The following is a 13926-nucleotide window of genomic DNA, read 5'->3' as shown; positions in this document are numbered from 1 at the left end:
GATCAGGTTGCTATTTATACATTAGTTTATGGGTATTTGGGATCTTTATTGAAATTGCACTTACAGATGCATTATTTTCTTCAAAGAATCTATATCTGTTGCTTTTGTAATTACCATATTGTACACTTATTTTCTACTTCATTGATTTCTACTCTTACTCCTTCCTACTTTTGTTGGCTTGAATTTGCTCTGCTTTTTCTAATTTCTTCAGATAGATGTTTAGATAATTTTCAGACATGAGTCATTATAATGTATTCATTTTGGCTAAAAAATTCTTAGGAACATTAAGTGCATCCCCCAAGTTTTTGTACATCATATTTTCATGATGTCTTGGTTAAAAATAATTTCCATTTTCCATTTTCATTTTTCTTTGATGGGTTGGTTAATATATACTGTGTAATTTCCAAACATTTTAGGATTTTTATCTCTTTCTGTTATTCAGTTGTACCTTGACTGTATGATCAGAGAAAATATTCTGTATAATTTCTATCTTTTGTTGATATTTGATTTACAGTCCAAAATAGGTTAGTCCTGGAAAGTGTTCCAGATTACTTGGGAAAAAAATGTATCCTGTAGTTGTTGACAGTGTTCCAAACACATCAACCTTTTTTTTTTCTTTCCCAAATCTATATCCTTATCTTTAAATTCTGTCTCTTCTCTCGGGTACTAGGGGAAGTCTGTTAAAATCTCCAGATATGATTATAGATTTATCATCTCCTGTTTTTGCTTTATATCTGTCAAGCTTATGTTTATATACAAATTTCAGACTGCTTTTAGCTTTGATTTTTTTTTTTTAAATTTATTTGACAGAAATCACAAGTAGGCAGAGAGGCAGGCAGAGAGAGAGGGAGCAGGGTAGAAGCAGGCTCCCTGCTGAGCAGAGAGCCCGACGCGGGGCTCGATCCCAGGACCCTGAGATCATGACCCTAGCCGAAGGCAGAGGCTTAACCCACTGAGCCACCCAGGCGCCCCCTAGCTTTGATTTCTTTTATATGATAGGTCTTTTTGTCTCTGACACTACTTTTTAGATGTATACATTAAATACAGTAAGCTGTATGAAACTGAAGTATACAGCCTCCTTCATTTTTATCTATGTACATACCCATGAAACCATTACACAGATCAGGGTGTACGGTAGGGTGTAGGGTAGATGTAGGGTGTAGATGATTCCATCAACCCAGAAAGTACCATGCTTCTTCCCAATTAACCTCTATCTTGAGATCTACTTTCTTAGTAACTTTCAAATATACAATACAGCACTGTTACCTATAGTTACCATGCTATATATGACATCCTGTGGCTGGTTTAATAATAGTTGTTCTAACAAGTGTGAGGTGAAATCTCTTTGTGGTTTTGATTTCCATTTCCATGATGATTAATGATGTTAAGAACTTTTTCACTTACCTGTTGGCCATTTGTATCTCTTCTCTGGAAAAATGCCTATTCACATTCCTTTGCCCATTTTTATTTTATTTTTATTTATTTTTTTAGATTTTATTTATTTGGCAGAGAGAGATCACAAGTAGGCAGAGAGGCAGGCAGAGAGAGAGAGAGAGAGAGAGGGAAGCAGGCTCCCTGCTGAGCAGAGAGCCCGATGTGGGACTCGATCCCAGGACCCTGAGATCATGACCTGAGCTGAAGGCAGTGGCTTAACCCACTGAGCCACCCAGGCGGCCCCCTCTGCCCACTTTTAAATCAGGTGTGTTTGTTGTTTGTTTTTTGCTGTTGAGTCCTAGGAGTTATTTTGGTACAAGCCCCTTATCGGTTATACCACTTGTAAATGCCTTCTCCCATTCAGTAAGTTGCCCTTTCATTTGGTTGATGGGTTCCGTTGCTGGGGAGAAATTTTTAGTTTGATGTAGTCCCACATCTTTATTTTTGCTTTTGTTGTCAGATCCAGAAAAAAAAAGTCACTGCTGAGACTGATGCCAAAGAGCAAACTACCTACTGTTTTCTTCTAGGAACTTTGTGGTTTCAGGTCTTAGGTTTGAGTCTTTAATACATTTTGAGTTAAATGTTTGTGTACGGCATACGATAGTGGTCCAACTGATTTTTTTGGTATGTGACCTATTTTCCCAGCACCATTTGTTGAAAAGACTCTTTTCTCCATTGTATATTATTGGTTCCTTTGTTACACCGTATATATGTGGTTTTATTGGGCTCTCTGTTCCTTCCATTGAACTATGTGTCTGTTTTTATGGCAGTACTGCACTGTTCTGATTACTATAGCTTTGCAATATAGCTGAATCAGGAAATGATGCCTCCAGTTTTGTTCTTTCTGACGACTGCTTCGGCTATTCTGGGTCTTTTGTGGTTCTATAAAAATTTTAGAATTGCTCTATTTCTGTGAAAAATGCCATTGGAATTTGGATAGGGACTGTATTGTATCAGTAGATTATCTCGGGGTATTTCCTAAATGCTGAACACTGCACAGGAAAAATCGTGGAGGCTCCTGAAATCTTCCACCAGAGAGGATTTAATTATCTTCTGGCAGACAAATAAAGGACAAACTTTCTTAAACAGGTTTATCCCTTCTTTGTCCACATTTCTAAAGCATAGATTTTCTTGAATTCTGAACTGTAAGCTTAGGGTGTAACCATGTGCCTTCCTCCTTAGCACACTGTGAAATCCAATTTTTGTTTCCCTAGTATGGTGACATGTTCCCAAATATCCGGTTAACATCTGAACCTTTTAGCTGCTTTTCCTGCTTAGTTTCTTTTTATCTGCTTCATTCGTCTCATTCATTGGCAATTTAGGAATCAGCAAATACCTTGAGAGCAAACTGTACTAGAGGAAAAAAGGATTCGGTCCTTCTCTCCAGATTCTTGGCCCCTCAAATCCCGAGTGCTTGTTCTCCTGTGATGTCAAGCAGATGTCCATTTCTCTCTGCAATGCTGTCAGCTGTTGCTTAATATATTTTGAGACCACATTGTTAGGTGCATAGATGTTCACTGACAGTGACACCTTCTTGCTCTCTTTCTCAACAATGTTTGTGCCTCTTGATAGATTTTTATCTTGAACTATGCACTCTGATATTAAGAATGCCACTCCAGTTTGTGTTTTGGCTTTGTGATTCCTTTCTGCCTAGTTTGTATTCTTCCTCCCTTTAATTCCAACCCTGTTATCTTTTTGTCTAAAGGTGTTTTTTTTTTTTAAGATTTTTTTAATTTATTTGACAGATAGAGATCATAAGTAGGGAGAGAGGCAGGCAGAGAGAGAGGAGGAAGGAGGCTTCCTGCCAAGCAGAGAGCCCGACGCGGGGCTCGATCCCAGGACCCTGGGATCATGACCTGAGCGAAAGGCAGAGGCTTTAACCTACTGAGCCACCCAGGCGCCCCTAAAGGTGTTTTTAAAAGATTTCTTTTGTGGGGCGCCTGGGTGGCTCAGTGGGTTAAAGCCTCTACCTTTGGCTCAGGTCATGATCCCAGGGTCCTGGGATTGAGACCCACATCTGGCTCTCTGCTCGGCAGGGAGCCTGCTTCCCTTCCTCTCTCTCTCTGCCCGCCTCTCTACTTGTAATCTCTGTCTGTCATATAAATAAATAAAATCTTAAAAAAAAATTTGTAAGTCATCTCTATACCCACTATGGTGCTTGAACTCATGACCCTGGAATCAAGGGTCACATGTTCTACCGACTGAGCCAGTTAGGCACCCCTAAAGCAGTTTTTGTAGACAGCATATTTTTAGCTTAAAAAAAAAAATGGAGGTTTATTAATTGGCAAACAACCCATTTACTGAGAATATTGTTAGGTTGGGCTTCTGAGGGACCACCTCATTTTCTTTTAAATTTCTCCTGTTTCTTTTGATAGGGTATTTTTTTCTGATTTAAAAGTTTATCTTGTTTCTAAAGTGGTTGTCCTAAAAACGATATTTTTATATATTCCTACTGAATTGAGAATTTTTATATTAAATTTCCTTTGTAAGACCAATAGCACACTTATACCTCTTTTTATCTTTTCCTACTCACACCCTACTGTCCCTTTTATATATTCAGTCTCCAGAATTTTAGTTCTAGATCATTATACTTTCCTTGGTCCTTTTTAGACAAGAAAACTGCTAGGATACTGGACACCATCACTTGCTACCTTTGTCCAAATACTCTTGGGTTTTCCTCATCCCTTTTGGGCTTTTTCCCAAGTGTATTTTCCAAGAAAAGTCTCTGTGTAAACTTCCCAAGCCTTGTACACCTGACACACTGCTGTCAATGGAATGGCCGCCTCGTCTGGGTGTACAGTCTTAGGTTCAAGTTCTTGTTCACAGTTCTGCTGTGGAACTGGAGGCCAGTCTGGTACTCTGCCTGCACAGGTGGCCTGCTCTTTCTCTGGCAGTTTTCAGAATTTGTCTTTGCCTTTGTGGTCTTACCTGTCACTAACAGTGTGCCCAGGCTTGGAATTTTTGTTCTCTTTTCTGAGGCTCCTTCTTTGTTAAAATTTCCTACTGCTTTCCCTCTCCCTTTGCAACTTCTGTTATTTGGATTGTTTCCACTTCGGTTCCCGGTCTCTGAATGCAGGCTTTCTAATTTTATCTCAAGCCCATTTCCAGTTCACTCATTCCTTCTACAGCTGCCCCACTCCTGCAGGGTGTCTCGCTCGCTTGTGCCCTTTATTTCAACTCCGGGGTTTTACATGCACTATTTGTTTCTTTAATCTGCTGCTTTTAAGACTGATTATTACATTTGCCTTGAATTTTTATCCCATCTCTTCCAACAGCTTGGCTTCCGTTCAGTTTGTGTCTCTGTTCTTTTATGCTGGTTCTACTTCTCAGGCATGTAGTTTCTTTGGCTGCGAGTCCAAATTTCCCTGCAGGCTTCAGTCCCAGGGCCAGGAATCCCGGGTTTCCGGAACAACCGAGGACCACTGTTCTCACCTCACCACGTGGTCTCTTTTGGTCAGAACGTCCATTTTAAACTCTAAGGAGTAAGGACCATGAAAGGAGAAATCGGTCTCTCTAGGTTGTAATGCACTAGCTCTAAGGTTTGGAAGGAGCAGGGGACTTGCACTTATTATGAAGGGAGACTGGCTCATTCAGACCCATCCCCACACTGAGAACCACCAGAAGAACTGGATAGAACACTACCGGCTCTGACTGAAGCTCTGTGAGCCATTACAAGATCCCAGTGTAGATGGCCCCTCTGGCATAGTCATCTTGAAGGGGCTCCACGGCAGGAGTCCCGTCCCTCATCCAAGGAACCTGTGGCCTACCTCTGCCTCCAGACCCTGTTGCTCTCAAACTGCCTTGACAAAGTCTTCTCTCCTGAGTGTGAATCACAGATTTTTTGAATCTTTTCCTTGATTATTTTGCATTCTCTTACAGAAATTCCTCAAAGATTACAAAGTCAAGACACTTGGGTTTGGCCTAAAGACGTGGTTAATGTGAGTCAAGGTCACCATCTTTGGTTAAAAAAAAATTTTTTTTTTCCCCAAAGCAAAAGATGGTGATTTTGCTGAAGGTTAACAGGCAAGTGGCAGGCAAGCAACACTGCACAGTGCTTAAGAATGCAACTCCTTCTCTTCGGGGTCCCAGCCACCTTCCGTTCTCTCCGTTCACGGCAGCTTTCATTCACAAAGGAAGCTGACAGACCGTCTTGGGGGCTCTGGAGAGAAGGTGATACTTCCTGTGTAGTCAGCACTAAAAGCTGACTGTGGGCGGGGAGGGTAGTTCTTACTGCTTGAGGTCACCATCTCCCCTGCATATCCACAGAAGCATGAAGCTTCTCCCACTTCTGACCATCAGAGCCCCAAATTCTATCTGTGGCCGGGTGCTGTGACTTCTAGTTACTTTTGGCCTTAGGCAAATCCCATTTCTGGCCCTGCCTGCCACACTGGACAGTGAAGGGCTGGAGCAGATGGCCCTCTGGTAGGTTCTGTGATGGAACAGCAGCTCCAGAGCTCGAGACGTGATCCCTGCACACTGCGGCTGTGCCCCACAGATCACCTTGTTCACCATAAGCCGGCAGCCGGCGTTGAGGGGTCTGTGTGTAATGACGGGTGTCCTCTCCTCAGAAAAATATTACTGGAGTCTACCAGCTTGGCAAGAAGCCTTCGAAGTCTGTGGTGAAGGTGATCCGAATTTCAGCCCCGGCCAAAGACGCAGTTTATAACTACAGTATCCAGACCCTGAATTCCACAGAACTTGCTAAGAAGGAGTTGTATCGAGAGATGGCCAAGGTGAGTGCGAGGCCCAGGGAGGGAGGCAGGCAGTCCGTGCTTATACTCCAGACAGAACAGTAACTGGCTACTCCAGGGAGCTCCCTCCTCATCGGACCACAGGAGGCAGCAGGGGCGCTCTGGCGTGCACCAGAAAGCCAAGCAGCAAGAGGAAGGAGACCAGGACCAGGTGCTGGGGGGAGAGGTGTTCCGTTCCCACACCCTGTGGAATCCCCCCGACATGAGGGAGAGCCGAGAGATGCTCAGCATAGGCTCCCGTGTACCCAGCTGCAAACACCTGCAGGGCCCTGACCTCTAGAAAGCAGCTCGTTGCTGTCACCCCAAAGGAAATACCTCAGCTTAGGCTTCTAACACATTAGCTCTGGAGAAGGGCTGCTCTGTTGAAGAGAACACGAACATGACCCCCCAGTTCAGTTACTGTGAGCGGTCTGGTTATGCGGTCAGAACTGTCATTCCGCTCCCATGTGCCACCGTTTCCAGTGTTTGCTTGGAGACTGGAGGGCCAGTGCGCCCCAGCGGTGGCTGCTACCAGCCCTTCCCTCTTCGTGTCTGCCTCTCGCTTGCAGGAGCCAAGGAAGAGATTCACGTACTCCCAGAAGTACCTCTCAGCCATGGTGGAGCCTCAGGACTCGGAGGAGGAGGAGAAGAAAGCCAAGAAGAGATCCCGCCAGGCCTGGCTCACAGCCAATGGATTCCAACTGACAGGTCTTCACAGAAGCCCGGAAAGCGACTGTCACCTGAGGCTGCCGCCCGTCAGCACCGTCCCAGAGCTGAAAGAGGTCCACGGGGCAGAGTGGGGGTTCAGGTGGGGTGTCCGCGGGGACCTCCCTCCTTACTGTGGTGGTCTCCGTGTAGGAGTGGAGGGAAAATGCCGGGTTTGCTACCATGCTGGATCGAGAGCGGTGGGGCTGGGATCGGCGCCACCAGGACTTCGACCTGTATAAGAAGCCCCCGCTTTTCCTGGAGCTGCCCCCTCCTCCGGCGCCGAGGCCCGAGACAGGTAACAGAGGCCTCTGCAAGGCAGAGCCTCCTGATGAGGGCAGTGAGGGTCTCTGCTGCTTGGCGTCTTGGCCTTTTCGTTTTCGCTAAAGCTAGGAAGTTGAGTCAGGATGGGGCTGGCATTAATGTGCTGGGCTGGGATGCAGGAGCCCTGGATTCTAGCTGGAGCTGCAGTACGAACTTGCTGTGTGACGGGTGAGTCCCTTCACTGCTCCTGGTCCCCGGCACCACGTGCAAGCGGGGGCAGGGCAGAGGGAGAGAGAGAATCCTCCAGTGGATGCCTCTCTGAGGGCAGAGTCTGACACAGGGCCCAAAGCTGGGACCTGAGCCTGAATCAAGAGCCCAGCCACTGACCCAACTGAGCCAGCCAGGGGGCCCCTGAGGCCTGGCTTCTTAGCTATAAAACATGTAAGTGGGGAAATCGGTCTAAGGGCTTTCTGGGCCTCCACAGGCAAGACTGATGCCTGGCCAACAGCTGGGGCAGAGGCTCTGGGCACCTCTGGGACCTTCTGACTCCCTTCCCGCTCCATGATGTTGCCATTGCCCTCTGGGTGTGTGTGGGGCGGGGGGGGAGTCTAGAAGCAAGGGTCCCCTTACCCTTCTGTTTATAAAGATGGGTCTCCATTTATAGGTTGACAGAGAACCCAAATTTGCTGGTTACCAGAAACCTCATTCAGGGACAAAGAATTTAGTGACAAGGTTTGCCAGAGAAACCTTTCCCTGAAAGCCAGAGCAGATAAACAAATGGATTTCCTTCCTCCCCCAACCCCCGAGGCTGGTAACAGCTCCATGAAGCAGGAGGAAATGCTGACAAGCTGCTGAGATTTGTCCCCCTGCTCCATCTGGCCCTTGCTGCCTCCCTTCAGAACAGGCTCTGGGCTCTGGGGCTGCCTGAAGCTCTCCTGTTACCTGTTGGGGTGGCCCGGCCTAGTAATGCCAGGCTTGCCTCCTTGGCCCGAGTGCTGCCGCTGGGCTCCCTGCAGGCCTTCCCAGCCCAAGTTCCCTGGGCAGATCTGGCAGCCGGGGTTTCTCCCCGCCACCATGCTTGAAGAAACTCGAAAATGGCAGGTGGGAAAGGAGATGTGAACCAGAGGTCTCAGCCTTTGAAACTCGGCTAGATGAAGAGAAAACCAGCTGCTGACAGGGGTGCCCATGCCATAGGACCTACGGCGAAGTCCCCTTTCCCAGGACATGGGGGCTGGACAGCTGCTTCCCAAGTTTCCTTGGCAAAGGCACTCCATGCAGCCTCCGGTCCCTGTACCGTACCAGATTTGTACTCTCCTCGCCAACAAAATACTTAAGAAGGTCAGCTCTGATATCCTAAGATTTGTCAACTTTTACCTTTTGAAGATCAGTTATCCAGTCCCTGGCAAAGTGCCGAGGCCAGCCGAGGTGTCTGCGCACCGGACTGTACTTGAAGGGAAAGGAAAGAGTCTGGCCTTCTCCCACCTCAAGACAACATCTGTGCTGGGTCTTCTGGAGCCCCGAACGGCCCCGAATCCAGACAAAAGCTCCAAGCTTGCCTGCATGAGCACGCTGGGACCCACTGTATCTGGCAAGCAAGAGCAGAAAGGAGTCCAGAAAAATGCAAAGGCCTATTAGTATCACCTCACGATTCTGCGTTGTCCCCCCTTCCAGGAGTGGAGGCCAAGCTCGGTACAGACTGACAGACTGCGCAGGGAAGGGCCCGGCGGGAAGAGTGTATGCTGTCACGTACCAGACCATGAAATTTGTACCCATCACCTGAGAAAGACCGGAGACGGGCTCCGTAATCCCCAGGACACTGTGGCCTGGGCACCGGGTCCTCAGCATTCAGGGCCCTCTTCCTGCGGGGTGAGGACAGAACACACTGGAGGCCATCACCAGAGGGAGGGTCTCAGGGCTCTGAGGAAAAACAGGATCAGTACAGCACAAAGGCTAGAAGGGTAAACACAAACCGTGCATTTTATATCTTTTGTTATTAAGTGTATCTGTTCCACGTACACAGTTTGTAGGCTGTTTCTTGGAGAATGCACAGTCTACAAGAAGAACGTGAGGCCTAGCAGAAGCGGCTCTCCATGCCTCAAACAGGTCCCTGCCAAACTCCTCCCAGAGAGACAGCGCCACAAGCCCATTGCCACTGTGACGTCTCCGAAACTAACGGAAGCCCTTCAAATCCCAGGTGTCACCAACTGCATTCTCTCTCTCGCTCTGTCTCTTCAGAACCTGGGACCAGGTCAAGCAGCAATGCCCCCAGGGCAAAGCCTAAAGAGGCACCCTCAGGTCAGAAGGCCCCGCCGATGTACACAGGGAAGAAAAAACCCCAGCGCTCCACCTGCCGGAGAAAGTTGTCCATCGATAGGCCATGGCTTGGGGGCAGCAGGGAACACTGTCGGTTGCTTCAGGATGTTCTGTCTAGAGGGTGGGCACAAATGTAGGCCTGCTTCTCTAGGACCTGCTGGGATACCTTCTTAATCTGCTCATCTAGATTTTCTGGAGAATCTGGGAGGAAAAAAAAATAGGTTTGTGAAAACAAGTATTTCTGGGGCTGCTGCTGCTTAAAAAAAGAAAAGAAAAAGCCCACCCACTGTGAAGGCACCCTGAAGGTAACTCTCCACTTCCACAGCCCCAGGAAGTGATTCTGGCTGCGGGGAGAAACAGGGCTGGGACTTCATCCTGGAAAACGAAGGGCTCATCGTGTTAACCCTAGAAACTCTGGATCCTGTCGGAGCAGGGCCTGGAGAAGGACCTTCCTGCCAGTCACGACTACGAGAGGAGCAACCCCGTCTCCCCGCCACAGCACGGAACAGACACGCCGGCACCCGGAGCCAGGAGCTGCACAGAATTATGTGCTCCTCTCCTCCCATCACCTGGCGACACGGCTGGGCTCTACGGCAGGGGACACATGACACGGAGACCTGTGGCCAAAACGACTGTAAAGGTCAGAAGAATCTGAGCCGGATGTTTTCAGACATGGCGAAGTGACTACGGTACAAACAGCCCCAGGAGCCAAGCCCCTGCATGGACGAGAGCCAAAGCCTGGGCTATCTGCTAGGAGGGCAGCTGCCAGACTCGGGTCAGGCAGGCTGGGCCACACCTGTGGGCCCTGACCGTCTTCACCTGCAGGTACATGTTACTGTCTGACAGGCCATCCTGCAGGTGAACCTGACCTTACTAGCCCTCACTCAGGGGAGGGGTTTGGGAGCAGCCAGCAGGCCCTGGGAGCCTGGCCATTAACAGTCACCTGCACTCAGCCCCCACCCCCACCCCCCCCACCCCGCCCCAAGGCCACCCTACTTACACTTGTCCAGCTGGGACAGGGTGAAGAGATTCTGGTAATAAGCTTCTGTACAGAAGATGTTGGCCAGCAGAACCTGTCAGAACCAAGGCTGAAGATGATGACCTAGGGCACCCCCTCCTTAGTGTGGGAGAAACTCAGCCAAACTCAGCAGCTTGGCCAAGGTCAAAAGGCCTGGCACAGGAATCAGAGTCTTAGGTTCTAATTCCATCCCTGACTCAACCAGCTCTGTCCCCCAAAGCAAATTATTCAACATTTGTGAGCCTCAGGTTCCTCTATGGCAGGAAGGTCATTGTAATCCTAGCGCCCACAGCTGTTGTGGGACAATGCATGTCAAGACCCAGCACACAGGAGGCACTCAGTGACTGCATCCAGGCCCTGAGGGTAAGGAAGGCAGAAGGGGTGAGGGCACAAACTCTGGGACCCATTACTCACCTACCCCTCTTCCCTCAGGCAGAAGGACAAAAGCAAGTGGCCCTGTGTCCTGAGTAGCACAGACCTTCTCATTGGGACGGACCACCAGTGCTGGCCATGGCCACAACTCAGCAAACCCGCCGGCCTCCTGGGCCCATGCCTGGGCTGAGGCCCTGACTTGCCCGGTTCCTTGCCCTGACTGGGCCATGCCGCCCACTGACCCCCTCCCGCAAGCACAGGCCTCATTAAAGTTCAGAGGGTAAAGCTGGCACGAGAGGCTCACCTCGTGGTCGTGGTTGCGGAGCCCCCCCCGGATGGAGCGGCTGGCCCGCGACAGCGCAGCCGTCATGCCGTACAGGTTGATGAGGACGTCGGCCACCCGCTTCAGGACCATCTGCTCCTCCACGATGGTCTGGGAACACAGAGCCCACGGGAGACTCACAACTCAGGACCTCCCTCCCCGGGCACAGCTTCGGCCACCTCTTAGGCTCACTTCCTGCCTCCGAAAAGGAAGCTAACACTGCCTCTCCCTTTGGCTGGTGAGAGGCTGGCTCGCCGGCTGCCTGTTTTCCCTTCTGTCTCGATTTGGGCATGGGTCAAGCCAAGACCAGGTCCCAGAAACCTGGCTGAGGCCACAGGCTGTTGCTTACTGTGCTTCATGTCCCCCACTCAGCAGCAACAGCCTCACAGAGCGGGGCCCTGGATCTGGGCCCAGATGGGGCTGCCCTCCCTACTCCAAGGAACCTCCCTTTACTGGGACGGCACCACCCAAGTGGCCCCTGGGACAGGCAGTCCCACCCTACCCCTCCACGGTGACCAAGATCTCTTTCTAAGCCTGGTCCCAAAGGTGGACACTTGGTAGAACACCCCATCTCCCTGACTCCGAAGTCAGAGGGCCTGCCATCCCCGATGTGGCAGGGGCCGGGGTACCTTGCCAAAGCGGAGTAGCAATGTCTCTACGGTGCGGCCGAAGTAATACACGTTCTCCTCGAGCTTGTTGGCACTGTCCTAGTATGCCAGGGGAAAGACTGCTTAGTGCTACCTCCCTGTGGTGCCCATCCCACCCGGCTGGGGCTCTGGGGCCCAGGCTCTGTTTTTAGGCTGGGCCATCTTCCCCAACACCCTGGTCATAGCCCTCTAGAAGGAGATACCCAAGGGGGGGCAGGGAGGTAATGCCACCTGTCCCTACTCACTGCGACACTAGGGTGCACCGCTCCCAGCTTCCCTGTCAACCCCAGATCCACAGTTCGGCCCAGGGAGTCTCGCAGCCTTCGTCCGACAGTCTCAATGACAGTGGTCACGTTGCCCCGTTTAAGCTCGCTGCAGAAAGCCCACGGCCCCATGAACTCGGGCCCCACTGCTGGTTCCCACTGCCCAGCAACAGCGTTCCTCTTAGCACCTGTTCCCTCTGACTGTCCAAGGCATTAAAGGGACCAACCCAGGACCTAGGTGCTGTCTCATCTGGCCCTGGGCCTGCTGGATGCCTGAGACGAGACCACCCCACCACCCCCGTCAGAGAACAGCTGGTCTCTGAGGTAGAGCCACACAGAGCACTCTCCACAAGCAACAGTCATAGCCAGCCCCCTCCACCCCCACCCCGGTGGTGCTCCAGGGTTAAGGAGTCTGCAAAACACCCTGAGCAGCCCATACCAGGTGTCAGCAGTGACTTCTAATTGCTCCAGCCCCCTGATGAGGGTCAAGCGGAGCAAGAGAGTGCAAGAAGAAAAGTGGTCTTGTGGTTGGTAACCCTGGAGCCCAGCGCCTGTTGGAGGGACGGCTCTCATTCCCTAGGTTCTGAAAACAAAGCTCCCTGCAGCGTGGGTGATGGGAGCTGCCAGGGGAGGAGAGCAGTGAGGGCTTCCTGAGGCAGCCGGCCCCTCCGATCACCTGCAGGTGAAGGCCAAGCTGTGGAGCCCGGCTTTTAAAGATCCAGTCTCTTTCCCTCCCTCCAGCCAGCCTCTGAGTTGAGCACTGCACGGCTCCATGACGCCCATCTCAGGACAGGGTAGCACCCTGCCCTTGCTGCCCCAGGACGGACCTCTGATGGGCAGAGGGGACCTAAGGAGCGGCCCGGCGGGGCTGGCACCTACTTGATCCTTGCAGTCAGGATGCGGCCGGCGTGCTGCAGGCCTGTCAGGGCAATGTACATCCGGAGAATCTCGTTGGTTCCCTGTGGCAGAAAATAAGTCGTGTTGGCCCCACTGGGATGGCCCTGTCTGTGCTGTGCATGGAGCTGGCTAGGCCACCCCACTGCCCACTCAGCAGTGCCACGGAAGCTGCCACTTTGGAAGCAGCATGACCCTGGGAGCAGGGCTGTGACCAGAGGGTGACAGCAACACACTGGCAACCACCCCCACGGGGACAAGCAGGGGCCTGGCCAGACAGCTGTGGCCTCCCTCGGGATCTATCACCTCTCTCTGACCATTGCCACAGGAGTCCTTCCTTTCTGTACGCCTCCACTCTGGCTTTTTCATGATGGGAGAAAGCACCTTCCCCGGGAGGGAGGGGTGCCGGTGCCCAGGTGCGGCGAATACTGGGTGGGCGCCACTATAATCCTCAGGGAAGCCACCGGCTGCAGAGGGCGAGAGCTGGCTGCTCCCCAGTGCCACGTAGCCATACCCAGAGGGCCACCTCTCCTAGCTGCTGTCCCTGAGCACATGGCTCACCACCTGGGATTAGCCCCAACCCCCCACCCCTGGTCAGGACCAAATTCAACCAGGCCGAGGGGAAGGGGCCTCCCATGGGAGAGAAGAAGAGCTTGGAGGCCTCAGGCTAAGGTGGGCCCTGTCCTGAATGGTCTCCAGTCCAGAGCATGTTTCACACAAAGGGCTCCATGGCCCTCAGAGCTTCTGTCCCCCCCAGTCAGGACCAAATTCAACAGGGCTGAGGGGAAAGGGACTCAGAAGCAGCGGTTCTGGGGCAGCAGGGACATGACATGTCCCCCATGCCCTTGGGAAAGTGCTCCTTGTGCCCTCAGGCTGGTCACATCACATCCTGTCAGGCCTCTAAGAGGACCGCAGGGCTGGAATGCTGGGGGCGGGGGGTGGGGATGGGCATGCCAGGAGTGAG

General features: G+C 51.1%; 2 protein-coding genes across 3 annotated transcripts in view; one reads left to right on the top strand and one right to left on the bottom strand.

Annotated features, from left to right (window-relative positions):
• The window catches only part of CFAP92 (cilia and flagella associated protein 92 (putative)), a 64746-nt gene extending 53618 nt beyond the window's left edge, over positions 1-11128 (top strand). Inside the window, exons 12-15 of one of the 2 annotated variants that reach the window (XM_045990740.1) lie at positions 6003-6167; positions 6734-6946; positions 7023-7167; positions 10897-11128. In XM_045990740.1, the coding sequence (XP_045846696.1) occupies positions 6003-6167; positions 6734-6946; positions 7023-7167; positions 10897-10931 (558 nt within the window). In that variant the 3' untranslated portion in view covers positions 10932-11128. Of the gene's footprint in view, positions 1-6002; positions 6168-6733; positions 6947-7022; positions 8949-10896 lie in introns of those variants that run through there. The other variant, XM_045990741.1, reaches the window with a different exon arrangement.
• Positions 9085-13926, bottom strand: part of ACAD9 (acyl-CoA dehydrogenase family member 9) — a 40683-nt gene continuing 35841 nt past the window's right edge. The window contains exons 13-18 of the mRNA XM_045990742.1: positions 12948-13027; positions 12051-12177; positions 11788-11865; positions 11141-11269; positions 10447-10519; positions 9085-9647 (exon numbers count right to left, since the gene is read on the bottom strand). Coding sequence (XP_045846698.1) covers positions 9547-9647; positions 10447-10519; positions 11141-11269; positions 11788-11865; positions 12051-12177; positions 12948-13027 — 588 coding nt within the window. The 3' untranslated portion in view covers positions 9085-9546. The remainder of the gene's footprint in view (positions 9648-10446; positions 10520-11140; positions 11270-11787; positions 11866-12050; positions 12178-12947; positions 13028-13926) is intronic.

Source organism: Meles meles, chromosome 20 (genome assembly GCF_922984935.1).
Source record: "Meles meles chromosome 20, mMelMel3.1 paternal haplotype, whole genome shotgun sequence".
Lineage (NCBI taxonomy): Eukaryota > Metazoa > Chordata > Mammalia > Carnivora > Mustelidae > Meles > Meles meles.
This window is presented reverse-complemented; position numbering and strand designations above follow the sequence as displayed.